Here is a 21,519-nt window from a genome sequence, read left to right on the forward strand (position 1 = left end):
TAGGTGTGCACTACCATGCCCGGGGCACAGGATGTTTCTTATAATCTTACACATTGATCATACAGAGATCCAAAACTGGGCGTGAAAACTCCCTACTTTGAGAACAAAAGCAAAGTGACTGACTCCATAATAGTGCCCTGTCTGGGCAAATAAATTTAGCAATTAAAAGTGTCATTAATAATTCACATGTGACAAAAGAAAACAGGAAGACAGCCTTCCCAGGGTGCCAAGAGTGCTTCCCAAGCCATTAGATAATCTAATGGCAGTGAAATACGGAGAGACCGACTCCCATTGTGGGAAGATGTTTGCTGCACATTTCCTCTGTCCTTCGGCTCCAGATGAAAATGGTTTAGCCATAAATCTTTCCTGGGAGGGGTATCACATGGCCAAAGAAGGCTGATGGATTTCCCCTTCCTGGGTAGAGCCCTATCCTTGACTCGTGGGTCACCTCACCTAGTTCTGAACCTGTGACAGGTATCACTCCTTAAGTCACAACACTGTTTCCTTCTCACTGAGCCCTGATGTTACTCAGAATCCTCTTTAACACAGTGACCCAGGAGCACACCCTCAAAACATTTGAAGCCTATTTGCCACTTCTGGGGAACCATTTTATCCTCCTGTGCCAGATTCAGAGCTCTCGTTCCCACTAATTTGACCCCCAAACAAATTAAACTCATACTGTGGTGGGGGGAATGGAGCAAATACACTGTATTTTATGGTTTCTGTCTAAATATTTGAAATTCATAGATGACAAAGGGGACTCTTCCATTAGCTGATCTCCACTTAGTCAACTGATACCTCAGGCTCCCATAGAGAATGCAGATTTCTCAAATGCAGATTCCTAAGGGGCTCTCCCACCTCCAATAGAATTTGTAGAAAAGACTTGGGAATCTTTACAAACACCAACAACAAAAAGCCCTAGATGACCCTGATGGTCCACTTAATTTGTGAACTAGCACTTTTACAAAACAAATCCTGTACTGAATTCAAATGAAGGAACCTCTAGCCCTGGTTCCGCCATAGACAACTGTGAGATTTTGGACAAGGTTCTTTATTTCCATGGACTGCAGATTCCTTATCTATAGGGAAGGAGATTAACATAATTCAATTTGGGGGATTTAAACCCATGAGTAGAGGTGCATTCCTTAACAGCAACTGGCCTTTTTGCCAGATTTAAAATTATTTATTTATCTATGTTCACAGTGCTGGGGATTGAACTCAGGGACTTTAACATTGAGCTATATCCCAGTGCTGTTGAGACAAGGTCTCCCTAAATTGCCTGCAATTGCCTCAAACTTGTAATCCTCCTATGTCACCCTCCTGAGTAGTTGGGATCATAGAAGTGCACCACTGCACCTGACTGCATATTTTAATATGTTTAGAAATATCTGCTATAGCCTGAAGCTCAAAATGTATTTGTGAATTTTTCTCTCTCACTTTATTTCCATGGTAGCTGATATCAATGCTCTAAAAATTTCAGGACTTTTTTTTTTCTAATTGCAATTTTAATGCCTTTTACTTTTGCAGTTCTGACCTGTAATTAAACTAGCTTTGTTTTTCTCTCACTTTTTGTATTCAGTTTTCTCTGTGCTCTGATTAAGTCAGGTGGGCATGTGTGTTTATTGACAACATGAATAGCTTGATTACTAAATAGTACATTTCACTTTTTTCTTGGACACCTACCTTTTAGTTTCTCCATCTTAGACACAGATCCTTGTTTTTCAAAGTATGATCCTGAGACCAGCAGTCTGCACCCAAGGGGAGCTTCTTAGAAATGCGGCAATTCTGGCCCCATCCTGGATTATATTTCAGAATCTCACTTCAATTAGACTCCAAGTGATTTGGATAAAGTACTTGAGAGAGGCTCTGAACACTGTGTTTCCATAACCATCTGCATCAGAATTACCTGCAGACTTGCTTCAAATGCAGATTCCAGGGCTTTACTCCCAATTCCATGAATCAGTGAAATGGGATTTGGCTCCGTCACCTGCAGTGTTAATGGCTCAGGTGTTTCTTCAATTGAGTAAGCTCATGGCTCCAGTGCCATCCTTCTTGGAGACTGCCTGACAGAGCACACCTGTTTAGGGACACCTGAATCACCTCCCTGAAATCTATCAGAGTGGTTTTAAAGTCTGAACATGCATTAGCAGCATGAAGAGGACTTGTGAAGATGCAGAATCCTGGACGCTCTTGGCTCTGCATCTGCATTCGTAACAAGTGCAGTGAGGTTGATGCTGCTGTCCATGGACCACACTTGGCATAGTAAAAGATCTATGTATACAATAGGATCATTCGGTGACAGGGAAAAGGAGGGTCTGGGCAGTTTCCTGAAGTGCAACCTGATTGTATGGACCCAGCACAGATGGTCTAATTCTCAGCTGCAGCAGGGAGCTGGCTGACTTGGCGGAGCCCCTGTACAAGTTCTCACTGGGGCAAAGAACATCGCCTGGGCCTACCTCTGCAAGATCAGCCGCTACTCTACCTGCTCCCAAAGGTCTCATCGACACAGTTTCTAAGGAGTTGTCCTTAAACCACCACCTCCTGTGCTTTTCAGGGTCACTTCTCTGATCAGCAGTGATTTCTTTTCTCTGACACTGCTGAGGATTGCTTCAGCCACAGAGTAAAATCTCATGCAAGCAAACAAAAGTCAGATGAGGAGTAAGGCCTTTGCACGTTTTCTGAATCTCTCCTTTGACTCCCCCTACAGTTCCAAGAAAGCAGTAACTTGGCAAGTTCATATTTAAACCCCAGATAACTCACCTGACCCCTAATACACATGCTTTAAAAAATAAAAATAAAAAAAAAACAGGATATAATGAGAACTTTCTCCTGTGCACCATTGCAATATAGTTTGACACCCCTAAAAGCCCCCTTCCCAGAGGCAACAGTCCATGATCCAGGCTTAACATTCATGGAACAGGGGGCAAAAATAAGAGTCACATTCTATAATCCACCTGAACGGTGGTAAAACAGGCTTTTCATCCCTGTTGATTATTCTCAGTCCATCCCTGTTCTTCTACAATGTATTATCACTGCTGTGTGTAGCCATAACTATGGGGAATCAAGTTCTACAGTTTTTAACTCAAAATCAGAGTCCATAAACCCCGACAGAATTGGAAGCCTCATAAGGATATTTAACATTCCATAGAATGAAAAAAACAATTTTCTTGTGTTTGAAAGGCCAAACAAAGCAGGAGTGCTGAAGGAGTAGGGATGTTCCCTGCTATCAGTGTGTTTACGAGGGCTGGAGGCACAGTTTGTCTGGTCTAGCTGGCAGACGCCGCCTTCCAGCAGTGGAATCATCTTACATGTGCCCTGCTCTTGTAGCATTTCAAAGGCATTCGTATCCATTGCTTTTCATCTTCTCAGCATCCTCTGTCCCTCTCCAAGTGCAGTTGTGATTTGTCTCGTTTTGTAGACCCAAAGCAGTTCAGGAGCCTGGGGCTCCCAGAAGCCACAGCTGCTCCAGACTTTTCCCATCAGATCAGGTTTCCGCTGCCAGCACTCTCAGGCTTACCCTCCTTTGCTTCCCTCTTATGCACATCAGAGATGCAGAGCAGATACCTGTCCCCAAGGTGCTTGCTGCTTTCCTCTTTCCTCTAGGACCACCTCCGCAAGTCCACTGTCTTCTACTTTCTTTTCTACCTTTGAGACTCACCGTCCTTTGATGCCTCTCTGTGCCCCTGTCTTCCTCAATTTTCTTTCCTCCCCTACCTCCACATAAATACTCCTTTGCAACTCTCTGTAGGTTTGATAAATGTCACCCAGGGATTCACATGGAGCTATGGAAATGTTCCCATTCCAAGTACCTTGAATTAACTTAGAATCAGGAAATGAAATAAGAGGGATGGAATCTCTAACCCTGGGAATTTTTAGGCTCCAGTGACAGGCCAATGGCCTGCTGTCCCCTCTCTCCCTGTCTATGCAGGTCAACCTTTCAAATAACCTCACACAGCCCAAACCTTTAGTGTCCACCCAGCTGAGTGTGTATTATTTAAATTCACCTAAGTCAAGATGGGAATGTAGAATGATAAAAACTGATCCTGAATGGTAGACTCAGGGAATTGCCTCTCTTTTGTAATTAATAAAACAAAGTAACCCTGTTTGGGCTCCTTTAAGAAGCCTTCCTGTTTGCTTCTTTCTTTCTTGTTCTCCCTTAGCCCAAAGCAGCAAGCCAAGATGGCGGAGTACTGCCGACTGATCTTTGGGGATGCCCTTCTCATGGAGCCACTGGAAAAATATCCAGTAAGCAGGTTTGGTGTTTGTCCTTGAAGGAAGGCATATATTATCTACCATGGGGGTTGGGGGAGACTTCCTTCCTTCCTGTGTTCGTATTGCTTGCTACGAGTAACAGAGTTGATAATGAACTCTCTAACCAGGAGGATATCAGCAATGTCTGTCTCCTCCTCCCACAGTGCTCTCCTTCCCTTGCTGCCTGATGTGACTCAATCAGGAGTGCAGAATTCCCAGCAATTACAATCAACCCCCAGAGAAAGTTCTAGAGGACAGGGTTCTGCTTACCTCCCAGGGAGCCCCCTCACACCCCTTTGAGATAAAAGCAAAATGGGACATTGCAAGTGGCACAATGATTTTTCTCATAGCTGCTGCCCGCTCCTTCCATGCACCTTTGATGCAAAACTCGAGCTTCCTATTGCTGTCATACCCCTGTTTGGGGAAAGAAAGCAGAAGAAATAGCCGAAAGTAGCCTCTTCCCTTTTGGATCCTTTAACCCAGTCCCCAAATATCCTTAAGTGAGTTCATGTCAGTCCCCAGACTCATTCTAAACAAAGAATAGAGGACTAACTTAGGGGAGTTCAATAGACTTTCTAAAAATAACCCATCTTGTGGCTTGCACATGTGCTCTCTGATATAATATCTAATAAACCTCTCATGGGAAATTGATTTTCCCATTAGATGTGCAAACTTGAAATAGTAGAATAAGGTTTGCTAGGATGATAGCTAGAATCTCACAGCTAGAAGGAAATCTGAGACGATATAGTCAGCCTCCACTGATGCCGAGGAAATGTGTCGCTGCACTATCTAGTTCCAGGAGGAGAATTTGGCTGTTTTTAAGCTGCACCTGAAGAGCTGATTCCACAGTCTCACTTGGAAGCTCCTGTCTGACTTTACCAAGTCTTCCTGCTTATCTGTCCTGAATCAAGATGGTTGGATTTACTTAGTCCACCAGAAAACTCATGCAAGTTCAGGTTTAAGACTTACCAGTACATTTCTGTAGTCTGCAGTCTTATTTATATAGGTTTTGTTGTGTGAAAAAAATAAAGAATACAGTAATTAAAACATATCTTTGATTGAAAAAAAAAAAATTGCTGTGAACCAGCACCGGTTCAGGACACACTTAATACATTTTAATGAGTCATGTCCAAGGTAGTAAAGAACAATCTAGACACTGTTGGTATCCAGAACTGTGCTTGGAGTTCAGGGAGGACATCCAAAAGAAAGGAGTAGTATTTTGAATGATTTAGCTTTTCCTTTGTTAGTTGGAATCTGGAGTTCCTCTTCCAAGTCCTATGGATTTGATGTATAAAATCTTGGTGAAAAACAAGAAGAAATCACACAAGTCATCAGAAGGAAGTGGCAAAAAGAAGCTCTCCGAACAAGTGTCCAACACGTACAGCGACTCCTCCAGCGTCTTTGAGCCCTCGTCTCCTGGAGCAGGTGAGCGACCATGGTGTCCTGTGATATATGGGTTGAGGATTGCCGCTCTGAAATTCATTTACAGGGAACTTCAACATTCCTGTCTGGTCACAGTATCAAACTGCATTAGTTGTCTGTTGCTGTTAGAAACTTGATAGCGTCAATGTACACAGATATTTTATCCTTCAGTTCTCTAGATTCAGTCTTGCAGGGATCTCAGGGGCTTAGGTCAAGGTGTCCACAGGGTGGCGCTCCTCTCTTAAAGCTCTAAGGAAGAATTTGTTCCCTTGCTTTTCCACCTCCTAGAGGCCACCCACATTTACTGATTCAGGGTCCCCTCCCTGGCTTCAAAGTCAGCAGCGTTGCACCTCTTCTGTAGTCCCAGGCCCCTCTGGCCACCGCTGGGAAATGTCCTCTGCTTTCGAAGACTCATGTCATCATGTCAGACCCACCCAGAAAATCCCAGGATAATCCGCCTATCCCTTCATTTAACTCATCCACAAAGTCCCTTTTGTTCTGCAAGGTTAGTGTATTGTCAGGACAATGCCGTCTTTGGGAGGACATTATTCTGGCTTCCACATTAGTGGGTCATCTTTGTTGTGACCACATGATAAGCTTCTTAAGGGATCCATTAACACAGGACTGTAGAAGAGATCCTGAGCAAAGACATTCTCCTTGATGAGCCTGTGAAGCCTCTTGATGCCTCAATTTTCCTTGTCTAACAGAGGCTTTCTGAAAATGTGAAATGGCAAAATTACTTACATTACCGATCAAAGCTACTAAGCCATGCCTATTATCATTCCTTTTCCTTTTAAATTTAGGTTGAAATGAATTCTGTGTGGTGTGTGTGTGTGTGTGTGTGTGTGTGTGTGTGTGGTTGATGAGAAAATAATTCAAAGTTGTCACTTGTTTCCTTTGGATGATTTGTCATTTGGTCTACTTTATTTTGCAACTTCAGTCAGAGTCTCACCATCCAAACAGTGCGTTATAAAGTTTGGGTTCCAGAGTGATGAATGGAGAAAACTTGAAACTTGCTTTAGAAAGTTCTTCCATTAAAAGTTTAGCATGCAGAGTGTAGTTCAGCAGTAGAGTGCTTGCTTAGTGTGCAGAGAAGTCTGGGTTCCATCCCCAGAAGCACCCTACCTCCCCCCCAAAAAAAGAAATAGAAGTCTAACATTGGCATAATCACGCTAACAAACTATTTTGTATCTACAAAAGGTGAACATACACACTAATCCCCATTCCAGGCTCCAAGAAATCCATTCCTAGGTAAATACCTGACAGAAACACATATTTATGTTTACCAAGAGGCAGGTGCCAGAATTACTTAAAGAAACATGATAAAAAAAAATTAAAAACAGCCAAACACTGGAAACCAACCAAATGCCCATCAATAGATTAAAATCATGCTGTGTCCACACAAAAGAATTATATGCAGCAATGAGTATGATCTATGACTATATAGAAATTATGATGATGTTATAAACATATGTTGAGCAAAAGAAGTCAAATACAAGAACGTATTCACTATAGGATTCCATCTATACATACGGCAAACACAGGAAAAGCTAATCTGGGCTGTTAGAAGATAGGTTAATGGTAACCCTTGAAGAAGAAGTTGCTGGAAGGGAGCCCAGTTGCATTTTCTTGGTCTGAATGCTGGTTACGCAGACGTCTTCATTTGGTGAAAATTCATTGCCCTGTATGCATACAGTACAGGCATTTTTCTGTGTTTCTATCACACATTAATTAAAAGATGAGAAAACAATGTGGATATTAAAATATAAACTTCAGGGCAATCAGAGGATTAAAAAAATGTTGACCAAGACTCTGACTTATCTTTTCTCATATTTTCCTGTCTTAATTGCCAATGCCTTCTATTGTTTAGATGAATATCCTTATTGGCCAACATGATATAATTCTTTGAAAGGGTTTGGAGCTCTCGAATGTGTATTTCAAGCATTATTACACAACTCTGATTTGTTTTACAAAAATAACTTTTATTCTCAATAAGAATGTCCTTTTTGAAGTTTTGGAGTGATTATCTTTAGAGACTGTCTATTTCCTAAAATACTATTTCCCTTGAATGCTAGCAAGCAGGCCATGTCCTCTTCATGTGGTGCTTGTGTGTGTGTGGTTTTTTTGTTTTTTTTTTTAACCATCTGCCTTTCCTACTACCAGTTTTCTCTTTCCCTCTTATTAACTAGATGTATTACACAAGTAACGATTTTTACAGGCAGTGAACATTATTGCTTAATACAGAGAAAGAGCAGCAATCTGTTAGTAATTCGGTAGATTTCATAAGCTAGTCCCTAATCTGTTGTGCAATCATTATTTATTTCAATGGAAATTTTGGGGCATGTGAATATGTAGGTAAGCACCTGCATAAAGACTCCTGCTAATTTGCCATTTGGTTTGTAGATGCACACAGTATTGGGAACTCAAGTAACTTGAAAAACATGAAATAGATCTTATATCAAAACTAAATTACTTATCACAGCCTATGTTGGCTAGAGGGCTTTCAGGAGTCTACCCCTCTGCCAAGAAACTTGTTTTAGAGAACAAGATCAGTATAGTTTAACAAGATTCCTCTGAGGCCCCTCCAAATACTTATCAGGGAACCCCATAATATGTACAATTACTATGTACCAATTTAAAAAATAAATACAAGTAAATAAGTTTTAAAAAATAAACTTGTGAAGGAAAAGCCAGGTCCTTGCCCTTACAGTAGAGGGAGACAAATTATTTCCCACAAAAAGAAAAGAATGACCTGTTTGGGTATTTGCAATGACTGGTGTATTGTTGTGTCCCATGAAACATTTTGTAAAAGGTCATGTGAAACATCTTTTCAGTTTACTTGATTAAAACAATCCCCTCTCTAATTAAAAAAAAAAAAAAGTAAGAAGAAGAACTTGGGGCAAAAACTTGCAGATAAAAAAATATTTAAATGGTAATCTCCTAAAAGAATGTGTCTCTAATATAAAAGGATACATTTTCTTTTCAGTGTAATTGATCCACCTTATTAACACAATATTGGCATCATAAAGTAGTTTTATGAGCTTTAAGAAATAAGCCATCAACAACCCTCATCGGTACCAGAAATCTTTTCCTTCTACAGATATTTCACGAATGCTTTGCTCACTGCTGTCTTCAGTAATTGATTGAACTTTGTCAACCAAGGGAAAAATTTATGAGCTTCTTGGAGGGCAGTACTGTGGGCACTGTGTCATTTACATAGATTGAGTAGGGCTCATAACTTTCAGAAGGCTGGGGTAGGGAAGGTACTTGGCAATGCAAGTCGCCCCATTATCAAGCTCATGCTGCCATCTACTGGCATGATCTTGCTATTGCATACTGTGAGCCCGAAAAATAGTAGTTAAATCGATTTAGAATATACTTTTTTTACTTTTTACTTGAAACTATTTTTATACAACTGATATTACTGGGCCTGACTAAATCCAGTAGGCATACAAAAATGTCATGTTTCAGACAAGTATGGATATTTTACCTTAAAAAAAGGATTTTAGATCTTGGGGTGGGGGGAATGACCTTTTTATATTAGCTAAATATGACACTGAATTAGGTCTGGATTTGATTTTCAATCAGAATGATTTTGTTGTACTCGCCAATTTTATCCTGCCCTTTGAAACAAAATGTTACCATTTTCTAAGATACATGCATCGTTTCAATGGCAGTGCATCTATCAAAGAAGCTTTGCAGACAAATCTTAGGATATGGTGGGCACTTTTTGGTTTTGTGGTCATTTGTGTTACCATCACCCCACAGTTCCTGCCCTGGCTAATAAGTCCTTCTTTGCCTTCTGTGAGATCCTCTGCGTCCTTGGAGAAGGTTGACACAAGGTACCTAAGCCAGGTATTGGTCAAACCTTCCATCAAAGAGCCTGGGCTTAGTAAAGGAGGGACAAATGAAGAGGGAATAATTTATCTATGTTAGGATCATAGAGTCTAACATCCCTGAGAGAGGATGTATACATCTAAATATGATATGTGTGTTATAGAGAAAAGATATTGAGATATAATTGTTATAGAACTTGGAATTGTAAAGGATATTTATTCTCAAAATTAAGGGAAAAATTCTGTATTCAAAATATCAGGATAATTCTCTATGACTAATACAATTTAAATTCCTAAAACAACAGCAAAAATAACAACAACAACCTCAACAATATTAAAAAGAAACCAGGAAGTCAATTTCCAAGGAACCCTCTAATCAATTTTTGGTAGTCCATTTGTTGACAAGTGTTTTGAACATGTAAATATTGATGTCATGATCTGTTATTAAAATTTGACAGGGGAAGCTGATACCGAAAGTGATGATGATGACGATGATGATGATTGTAAAAAATCTTCAATGGATGAGGTGGGTAAAGACCCTGTTCTCCTACTTGCTGGGCCTGGTATAGACTCCTGGGTGTATTCCATGGTCATCTTGTGCCATCTAGTGGCAGAAGAAATAAATGCATGACATTCAACAGCCCACAATGTATTGTCAAACTTGAAAGTTCAGAGTATTCAGAGCTGTAGCATTAATTTCATTGTTGTGATTTTAGAACCACTAGAGATACTTATTAATATAAACTTAAACATCCCAAGTAACATCATCAGCTCAGGAATATTAATTACATTGATCCTAGAACCAATTCAGAGACAGGTCAAAGGAAATGTTAGAATTTTGTTTTGTCAGGAGCTTTAGTCAAAAGATCTGTACTGAATCCCTGTCTTGGTACTTGTATCTTTTAAGTTTACTTAAGAATAAATAACAAATAAATGGTTGTTCTTACTTTTATGTTCTTTCCTTATAATAATTTCCATTAATATAGTCTAATTATTATTATTATTATTTGAGATGCATCTCACTGTTACCCAGGCTATTCCCAAACTTGAGGGCTCAAATGTTCCTCCAATGCATCACCTCCTGTGTGTCACCACCCCAGCTTAGTCTAAATATTTTCTTTGTTATGTTCCCCAACAAAATTTCAACCTAATTTCTGAGAGGAACTGTTACAATGCCCAGTAAACCATATCTGCCAAAAATGATTTCAATTGTTCATTTATCTTATTCAGTACTTCCGAATCATTTAAAGACTGTGCATTTGCAAATGAGAATTTCCCAATGTACATTTAACCTAAATGTTTCTACTGGCCTTTTCAAAAGGAGCCTGGTCCCTGTACATTTTATATTCTAAAAATGGGAGAAAATATTGGATCAGTCTATAGAGGCCTGTCTTGTGCCAATGTTCCAATACCGAATTTCTTCTTTATTAAAATCTGTGTTTAAGAATGGGCAAAATCCAATAATAGCTAAAGTAACATGAGATTTTACTGTGTGCTAAACTCTGTTCCACACTTTCTGGTATAAATTAACTTGTTGATAATTGCAAAGATCCTATGTTTGATAGGGACTAACTTTACAAATGAGTAAACTGAGGTATAGAGCAGCTGAGTAACTTGTCCAAGATTGAATAGCTTCATACTATTGTGCTGGGTATTTAAAATGAGTCCATCTGGCCTTAGATCCTGAGCTATTAATCCTATGCTGTGCTATATTCCTTACCTATTAGGCACTTGGGAAACCAAGAAGGAGAGAGTGAAGAAAAGCAGAAGTTGTTGGCTCACCCCCACTCACTTCCACAAGGCAGTCTTTTTACATTGTTATTATTAACAATTTTAAGTTCATCTAGGAGTTACCTACGTAACAATTTTCTTACTATTAGTGAGTTCTTGATTTACTCACCTTAGATACCATCTCCTATTGAAGATGTCGTTGCTTCTCAAACTTTAACCAAAATCCAAAACTTTTTGAGTGCTGACATGACTCCACATGTGTGAATGCAAAGACTATAGTGAATGCAAAGGTGGAAGCTTCCATGAAACTTTATTTCACATATAAAATGATTTAAAATACTGTACAGGACTGCAGATGTAACTGGGTGATGGGGCCATGCCTAGCATGCAAGAAGCTCTGGGTTTGATCCCAGCACTGCAAAATAAATAATGACCTTTAGGCTACATGTAGCCAGTGCATGGGAAACATACATGAATTTCATGTTTAGAAATGGGTCCCATCCCCAAGATCTCTCATTAAATATATGTAGTATAGCAAAATCCGAAAAAAATCCAAAACACATCTGGACCCACACATTTTGGATCAGGACTGCTCTGTCTGCCTTGCCTTTTATTTCTCCTGTAATGAATTTCAACTGGCAAGAATCATTTTCAGAAGAGGAAGGATGACTTAATACTGGCTTGAGTCATCTGACCATTTTCCTGAGAAAATAACCCTTGATTATATAATGCCGACTCTGGAAATGTCGCTTATTTTTAATTCCTGCTTCCAGGGGACTGCTGGGAGTGAGGCCATGGCCACAGAAGAGATGTCTAACCTGGTGAACTATATTCAGCCTGTCAAGTTTGAGTCATTTGAAATTTCAAAAAGTAAGTTTTCCCTGGAGAAAATTCCTTCATATAGCATAAAGTGAATATATTTTAAACAGGGGGTCATGAGATCAACAATGTTACCTTAACAGAAATCTTCTGGGCTGGTGAAGACTTATTATAAGCATGAATTGACTACCTTGCTATCTTTAACATATATGTAAAACTGTGTGTGTGCATGCATGTGTGTGTGTTTGTGTGTGTGTGTGTGTGTGTGTGTGTGTATTTTTTTTTTTTTTGCTAGGTTTGGAACTTAGGGACCCACACATGCTAGGCAAGCACTCTATTACTGAGCTACAGCTACAGCCCTATGCATTTTAATATATAAAATTGACTATGATACATTATTCTATAATGTTCCCCTAAAATATTTAACAGGGCTATAGTCCTCACTTGGTTCTCCAAAAGATATTAGTTCAATAGGCAGCAAAATGAGAGTTTTACATTTGATTTTGGTTTGCAGCAGTACAGTGGGGTCTATTCATTGTGATGAATGAACTAGCTACCTGCCTCCCAGTAAGGAAGTAGGAGGGATTTGAACAACCCTAGTAACTCAAAATAGAACCGATTTACCCAGATTCTATTTGTCCGGCACAGTCCATATATCTAGAAGAATGTATTACTAACTTTACATCACTTTGTGTTTTTTCTTTTTCCAACTGCATATCTATAGTGAATGCAAAGAAAAAAAAATCACCGTTCCTCTAACAAGAGAAAAAACTCTTTTATGAAAATGCTCCTTATATTTGCATAAAGATGCCATCAGCTTCAGAGAATTCCTGGAACTTGCTAGATGCTTATATGGATGTGCTCTTAAAAACTGAATTTTTGCTTGAACATAGGAGCTCCTTAAAAAGGACAGCTGTAAAGATGTAGCAAAATCCAAGCCTCTTTTAACAAATTTATATTTGTATAATTTTTGCTCAGAGTCTTAACTTAGTACCATCTGGTGTCTAGAGATCTACAACAAAGACTTTAACTTCAATATGGTCTGTATAGAGACATTTCCACATTTCTCGATGCCATATAATTACTGATATTTCTTATAAGTCATTAAATTTGAAGCATTCTAGCTATATTTAGATGACTGTAACTTTCAATGACTGCAGAATGAGTTTTCCCAATTCATTAGTTAGAACCTTCTAATAAGGAGCTAGTGTAGAAGAAGCGGATGCATTGAAATTCTTCAGAACTCGCTAATGACAGCGTAAGATGAACAAGACAAGTACTTTTTCCTTGTGTTTCATATCACTCCATCACCTTTTAAAGAAAAAGAATGACAAACATCGTTTACAAAGACTCATCATATTGACTTAGTTTTATTTAACAGCCATCCTTAAGGCTAATTATTAGCTTTTTCAAACTAAATTTTATGATGGACCAAAAAAAGAGAAGCCAGGGTTTTCCTGAGAGTAAATTGAAGAGGGCAGGGAGGTGAAGGGGGATCAGAGAGGGAAAAATCATCAAAAGTCACTCAGTTTTAAGAACTTAGAGCTGTCTAACCACTCTTGTCTGAGTCCTATAAGTAAGCATTGATTTCAGTTGGAAAGACAGTGGAGAAATTGACTCTCAATTCTTTCTGAACTGAGATAACTTAGTTTTCTCCTCTCAATTCAAACTGGAGGCTTGAATTTCACTTTGAAACCTGTTTTCCTAACTCTCTTGTGTTCAATGATATTGAGATCTTCAGCACATTCACCCTTCTGTTCTTTGTTACCTAATCTGACAATAAGGCCACCAGACTGGAAAATCTCCAAGGATCCTTCTTTGCAATACCATAATTCTGATGTCACATTAGTAGTTCCAAGGTGAAGAGCAGCTGATCATGTGGGACTGAATGAGAGAGTCAGTGCTAACAGAAATCTTCCTATGGTATATTTTGTCATTCCCAGCCATGGCCCCACGGAGTCAGTTTGAATGAATTTAAAGCAAAAGATCAGGGCCACTGCTCTTTTGACCAAACAGTTTTCATTGTCACCTGTGCTCCTCTAAAATTCATTCATGCCCTTAAATTGCACAACCAGAATTGCATACCTCACCTAGTTCCTAGACAGAAAAGAGAACTAGCAAGGTTCAACTTATATTACTGGCAAATAGTTCACTAAAAGACATCAAGTATGAAAGTCATGTTGGGAATTCATTGCCCTCCATGTCACTGAACCTTTACCTACTTCTTGAATGACATTGTCATTTATAACATTGAATTTCGTTCCTTACCTCTGTTTTTGTTGTTGAACTCAGAAAGAAACAAAAGTTTTGAAATGTCTTCCTTTGTGGAAACCAAAGGACTTGAACAACTTACGAAGTCCCCGGTGGAATTTGTGGAGTATCCTTGATTTGACGAATGTCTGTGGAATTGACACCCTTCTGAGGTCATGTGCTTGTTTGTTTGTTTGCTCAAAGATGCATAAAATGGCCTATGTTGTAACCTGGAGTAATAAATGGCCTCAGGGATCATATACAATGCTGAGCAGGGTGGCCTACATCTCAGAGAGCTAGCTTTGGAGTAAGGGAACCCCCATGTGCAAGGTTGCCACACACTGTCCAGTCTTGTGTCCTATGGAAATTTGCTGAATCCTGCTTTTCTTCATTTCCAGACAGAAATAAGCTTCTAGCTTGGATTAGCCTTTTTGAAATTTTTTCTTTTAACACAAGGTCTTGCTAAGTTTCTAAGATTGGCCTTGAATTTATGATGTCTCCCTAGTCCCTGGAATCATACGTGTGCTCCACTGGACACGACATCATACAGTTTTTATTATTGTCCCTGAACCAAAATGAAAACAGGGCTTTTGATCATTTTTTTCATAAAATCAATGCTAACTATCTCCAAGAATTCAATTTCATGAAGCAGTTCCTAGAATAAAACTCACCTTTAAAAGTCATCAACAGAGGAGGGGAAACTAATGTAGACTCCATAAATAAAGTCACATTATAAAAATCGCTACCGTTAGTATTCATTATTGACTTTGCAATAGATCTTTTGCTATAGGTTTTCTCGCATTTTGCTCTCACAATCATCCTGTGATGTAGGAAGTCTAAGTCGACTTTATAGATAAGGAAACTGCAGCACTGAAAAGTGAAATAGCTTGCCCAAGATCACACAGCCAGCAGGTCCCCCGAGTTAAGATTCCAGTCCATTTTGTGTGGCTCATAACTTTAGCTAACCTCCACCCTTTGTGGTAGTTGGAACTAGTCAGTCATTTTTCAAGATAGTGCATTGTTTAACAGCTACACAGTTCTCAGCATGGAAATTGACACAATATTAAGCAAGGTCAGAAACCTCTGGGCTATATTTACCTCATTATCAATCATAAAGAGGACCTCAGTCTTGGCAAATAGCTTTTCCAGGGAAGGTTAAGAAAAGGAGCAGAGAGCATTTCAAAAATAGCTGCGCAGTTTGTATTATCTGCGTCTGCCAAACACTATACCATCTTCTCACATGACTTAACACAACACAGCTTCCTGCCGCATCTTTAATCATTAAGATTGTCCTTAACAACTTCCACACAATCACATTGACTTTGGCTCAGACATTTTTTGCCACCTCATTGGTTTTCACCCACAAGGCTCTGCAAAGGTGATGCTGAGTTTATAAGAGCACACTTGTTCTGTTTATTCAGAAAGCTTTCTGCATAGTTTACTCCCTAACCCAATGTGATCATCAATGTCCCCTGCATTTCTCCAATGGAGACAGGCGGAAATTAGCCTCACAGTTCATACCAGGGGCTCATTGTTTTTATTACTGTATTCACTACTTAACATGATGGTCCAGATATAACAAAATGCAGCTGAGCAGGATATATCCAAAAGGAACACGTGTGGACTCATCCAACTACATGCCCCAGCTCTTCTGGAATGCAGGCTGTCAGATGGTGGCCCTTAACTTCCAGACCGTGGGTAAGTAGCACAGCTCATGTTCGTGCAAATGTTCTGTTTCAAAGTCACATTTCAAATGTCCAAGAATACAAATAATAATAAATGCTGGCAGGGATGTGAGGAAAAGGAACACTTATACACTGATGGTGGGATTGTAAATTAGTAAAACCACTATGGAAATCAGTAAGGCAGTTCCTCCAAAGACTAGGAAGGGACCCACCATGTGACCCAGCTATACCACCCCTTGGTGTTTATCCAAAAGAATTGAAGACAGCATACTAGAGTGATACATGCACACCCTTGTGTATAGCAGCACAGTCTACAATAGCCAAACTATGGAACCATTAACAGATGAATGGATTAAGAAAATGTGATACATGTACAACATGGTTTCCTCAGCCATTAAAGAAGAATGAAATTATGTCATTTACAGAAAAATGGATGGAACTGGAGAACATCTTATTAAATAAAATAAGACAGATGCAGAAAGTCAAGGGTCATATGTTTTCTCTTATGTAGAAACTAGAGAGGAAAAAGGGGGAAAAAAGAAAGTATCTCATGAAAATAGAAGGAAGACCTGTAGAGTAGAGGAAGGGCAGGGGGAGGTACTGGAGAATGAACTTGACCAAATTACGTCATGCACATGTATGAATGTATCAAAATGAATCCTATTATCTATAATTATAACCCACCAATAAAAATATCTTTAAAAAGAATTATCCCACTGAGCTGGAATTAGGCAATCAATGTGACCTTTTTTTAATTCGAATCCAATTTTTTTCACTTTATATCCTTTCTATTAACAAATGTGTCTGTCTTCCCAGGTGCCATAATTCATTTTTTATTATGCTTAAGAATATGACTTACTACCTGGAGGTGGCAATTCTTCATTGCTATAAATTTTCTGTTCTTTTCTTGATATTGCCAGTGGAATTACTTTTCCAAATGAATTTAATTTAATTGGTTTAATTGGATGATGTTTCCCTCTGACCATTAAAAAAGATTTTTATTAAAATCACATCAAATTTATAAATTTTTCTGAAGAAAATCAACATTTCTAATTGCAAGTTTTCCTATCACAAAAAGAATGCTTTTCTCTCCATGTAAAAAAAAATCTTATATTAATATCCTCAGTAAAATTGCTAGTCCTCATTAAAGGTCTGGTTCCTTTAGATGAAATCTTTCTCTTTTTAAAATTACATTTTAACATATTATTCCTACTTATTTTATTTCCATATTTATTTCATATACATTTTATAAGTGATCATTTTACTAAGCACTTGAAATAGCCTGTTTTAGGCAATAAATTTGATTTGGTTTCTGAGACAAACTAATCTAATCACATCTAATTTCTACTCCTTATTGCTTTGGGTTGATCATTCTAGACAATATTAAGTGATAGCATTGAAAGTGAGCATCTTCCTCTTCATCCTGATACTTAGAGGACTTTTAATGTTTTGATTCCATTGAATTTGATTTGAGTTATGATTTTATGACAGATATTCTTTAAAACCCTAAAAAAATTATAGTTGTCCTAACTGACAAACAGTAGTTTAGGAATTTATGTTGTATGCTAATAAATCTCTCTTGGACAACAATCAACATGATCATATGTTCATTAATATAATCAACTAATATGATAATATCTTAAAGATTTCCTAATGTGTAATTATTCTTTTTTTCTAAGATAAACTACTTGCTTGTTAAACTTTATTGATTAGAGCATATGATTTGGTAATGTAGTTCCTTAGACTTTTGGAGTTAATTTTTTTCAGATATGATAGGTGTATTATTGTCTCTCTCTCTCTCTCTCTCTCTTGATTTTCATATCATAGTTATAAAAGTTTAATAAAATGAAAAATAAATTTTCAAATTAAATTTTCAAAATAAATTTTCAAATTAAAAATGATTTGTTACATGGAACTTTGAAATAATTCCATCATCACCTCCTTATTGTTCAAATCAGTAGAGATGAATCATGACTCAAATAATACAGACCAGTGACACTTTCCCAGATTCCTTATGATTTTATTATTTTATGATATTTGTGGACCTGGGGGTTGAACTCATGGTCTCATGCATGATAGTCAAGTGCTGTACTGCTAAGTTACAATTTCAGTCTCCCAACATTTTTTTTCTTTTACCAGCAACTGCAATAAGTGTGAACATTTATTTGATGGCACTGATTGAACCTTAGGGAAACTTTGATCAATGACCTTTATCCACTGGAAAAGAATCAATGTATAATTAGATATTGGTTGTAAGCTAATTACAGAAATGAAAACTTTAAAAATGAAAATTTTTCCTATAAATTAAAAAACAAAGAATTATAGCATCCTCTGTCAGTGAAGTATATAGATTCCATCATCAAAAATTTGTCTTAGAGGAGTATAAATCAGTTTAAGTTTTCAGAGGGCATTTTAGCAAGACTTATCAGAAAAACTTTTCCAATATGCATATCTTTTGGCTGGAAGTTCTACTCCTAGGAAAATCATTGATTAAGTCTTCAAAGATTTTGCCACAGTGATGTTCATCAAAATATTATATAGAATGGTGAAAATGAGAAGAAATATTAACATGCCCAAAATAACTACTCTAAGGAATTTTATATAGCTGTCAAAATTAAAGTAGAGAGATATGAAATGGAATTGATATACTATAGTAAAAATATAGTTGAAGTGGAAAAAAATTATAAACCAATCTACTGATAATGTTGTCTCTGGATCTGGGGATTACAGCTGGATTTTTTTTCTGTACTTTGTTTCCCTCATTTTTAGAATTGAATGACTATTTCTTTGGTTAAAGGGAATGGTCACAAGAATGTGCTATAATAAATCTTAGTTCCCATCTTACTGTCTCATTACAAACATAAATACATTCACAGCGAGGTTTGTGTTTTTGATATTTAGACCTGGCCATGCAAATTAACATGGGAATGTATGAATACAACGGGAAAAGCGGTTACAGGTTGAAGCCAGAGTTCATGAGGAGGCCGGACAAGCATTTTGATCCATTTACAGAAGGCATCGTTGATGGGATAGTGGCCAACACTTTATCTGTCAAGGTATGGACACCCTTGTCACAAACTTGTCTTAAATATTATCTATTTTGCATAAAGAAGTTGCTAAGTCATTAAATATTTAATAACTAGTAAAGGCTCCACTTCCTTTCTATATTATTTCCTTTTAAGTATCAAATCTTCATGAGAAAATTTTATAGGATACATGAATGAGAAAAAGGGGCTGAGCCTCTTCTTAATCTAGGGTCTAATCAGATGAGTTAGTGAGATCCACCATGGCCAATCCTCTTTTTTGATGTCAATAGCCCATCATTAAATTTACATAAACTATAAATAAATTTACATAAAAATGACCCAAATGGGAAAGTTCTGCCCTGACTAATTCCCATTCGTTCTGAGCTAATTAAATGGGAAAAAATCCTCTAAATTATTAAATATTGAACAGAAGCTTTCAGGTTACCGTGGTTTTTAAATTTCTACCATGGTATTCAGGGATTTTAAAATTCACACTAATAATCTCAAAGGGTTGCTTTACTAAATATGTATCTGATCCAAAACATTAATTCCAAAAGCACTTTCTTCAGTCTTTGAAATAGATGTTACAGAAGATATTTTTATGAGTTGTCAGAAAATGTTTTTAATACTATAAAAGGGAAATTTATTTTTACAAAGAGGTTTTTACATGAATTCCCTAAGTCCTTCATAGTTAGAAACAAGTTAGAATTTTGTTTGCTCTTTTAAAGTATCATTTATTTTATGTTATACTAAATAACTCTGGAACTAAGAGACTTTCACTACACAAAATGCAATTTTCAGATTGGACTTGAACCAAAGCATTTGAAAACTATATAAAAAGAGACCTTATAGCAGTTACACTAATTTCTATCTAACCTAAGCAACCGATCACCTTTTTGCTCCCAAACTTCTATCATTTTATATCAAAGATTTAAAACAAAATTTCAGTGAAATATCTTGTCTTTTGAAGTTATTACAAACCGCATATATCAAGAGTGAAGTGGACAGAACTTGAACTTCACACTTATATTTATTTTAGGAAACTGTATTCCGTAGAGGATGTCAAATTCCCATCCAGTGTGATTAAGATCAACTCAAAAGCTTCATGTGCTCTTAAAATGCTATTTTAGAATCCTTGTCAATGCTTAGTATAACTGAGTCAAACTAGTAATATTTTGCCTTGTTTACAGAATCATACTATTTTATGTTTTCTTGTTTATTTATGTTATTTTGAAAATCCTACTGTGACAGAATAAGCAATTATAAAACAATGACACAGAGGCAGGAAAACAAGCATTAAAGAAGTAGTGGAGGCCCAGGCATTTGTAACCTGCTGCTCCCATCGGAGACAATGCTGCGGAGCTGTCCATCAGGGACAGACCACACTGCAATGGAGCCCTTCCTACCTACCTTGAACAGTACAGCTAGACTTGGATGCAACACATATCTGTCACTCATAGCTTGTTTTGATCCTCATAGTTCCAGAATAGACTTATGAACCCACCTCTTTTACTGATATGACCACTGTGTTTTAATGCCATTAATTTACAATAGGTATCTGCTTTGATTCAACAACATAAGCATCCAAACTCTTTGGTGCATCTGAGTTCCCAATGGAACTCATATCATTTGAAAGTTTCAAACATATCTCAAAACGCCTGCTGAGAGGTTCTCATGTGGAACCTCAGGTTGAACACAGAGATTGTCCCTAGCAGATCCTGTGCACTCAAGCCAAGGAGAACATTCAAGGGAAATGAATAGTCCCAGAACAAGTTCAGAAAGCCTTCTGAATAACTTTCTCTCTTGTTCAGAATTTCTGACCCCATCAGCACGAAGCCAACTTTGACCTTCTGTGGCCTCTGATGACTCTTCCCATGCCACCATTGTGTCTGACCTCTGGCTCAGCCCTAATTTTGGAAATGCTGACCCCTTTCAAGGACAGAGTTCCGAAAGCTCTTGACCAGCAGGCACATAATCCAGATGCATGGGCTTTGCTTCTTCATCTGTTGCTTCCTGCTGTTGTTTTTCTTTCTGGTATAGAGCAGAGACATATCTTTTTTGTCTTCATTAACCTTAATGACAGGTGAAAGATCCCTCAAATTTGGAAAACTGGGTTAGAAAAAGAGGCAGACTTGGGAGACTTTTTAATAATATTTAACCTTAAAATCTCCTTTAACCCCACAATGTTGGTTAGTTCTGTAGTTAGACAAAGAATGCTCACAATTGTGCGGATGGCTAACTGGGTGAGGTTGGAGGTAATGATCAACTGGTCTTGATGGTTTATGGTAGGTATTCCTTATTTATTCCTCCTACACTATTCTGTCTTACCAATTAACTCCTAAGCTTACCATGGTCAATATTCTTCCACCAACTTCTTAAGAGAAACTCATATTGCTAATCTTGTTTCTGTTTCATTCTCCTTATAATTTAACACTCATCAGCAGTATCTGTACCCCTCTAAAAAGTTTCCTACATCTTTGTTACTCATTTGTTCAGGAT

At 37.8% G+C, this 21,519-nt stretch overlaps 1 protein-coding gene across 3 annotated transcripts in view; it reads left to right on the plus strand.

Moving 5' to 3' along the window:
- The window catches only part of Plcb1 (phospholipase C beta 1), a 710,759-nt gene that overhangs the window by 542,068 nt on the left and 147,172 nt on the right, over window positions 1-21,519 (plus strand). For all 3 annotated transcript variants that reach the window (XM_047539543.1, XM_047539544.1, XM_047539542.1), the window contains exons 13-19: window positions 4,161-4,245; window positions 5,499-5,676; window positions 9,968-10,035; window positions 12,014-12,110; window positions 14,352-14,436; window positions 15,883-16,007; window positions 18,896-19,050. In XM_047539543.1, the coding sequence (XP_047395499.1) occupies window positions 4,161-4,245; window positions 5,499-5,676; window positions 9,968-10,035; window positions 12,014-12,110; window positions 14,352-14,436; window positions 15,883-16,007; window positions 18,896-19,050 (793 nt within the window). The remainder of the gene's footprint in view (window positions 1-4,160; window positions 4,246-5,498; window positions 5,677-9,967; window positions 10,036-12,013; window positions 12,111-14,351; window positions 14,437-15,882; window positions 16,008-18,895; window positions 19,051-21,519) is intronic.

This window comes from Sciurus carolinensis, chromosome 2 (genome assembly GCF_902686445.1).
Source record: "Sciurus carolinensis chromosome 2, mSciCar1.2, whole genome shotgun sequence".
Taxonomy (NCBI): Eukaryota; Metazoa; Chordata; class Mammalia; order Rodentia; family Sciuridae; genus Sciurus; species Sciurus carolinensis.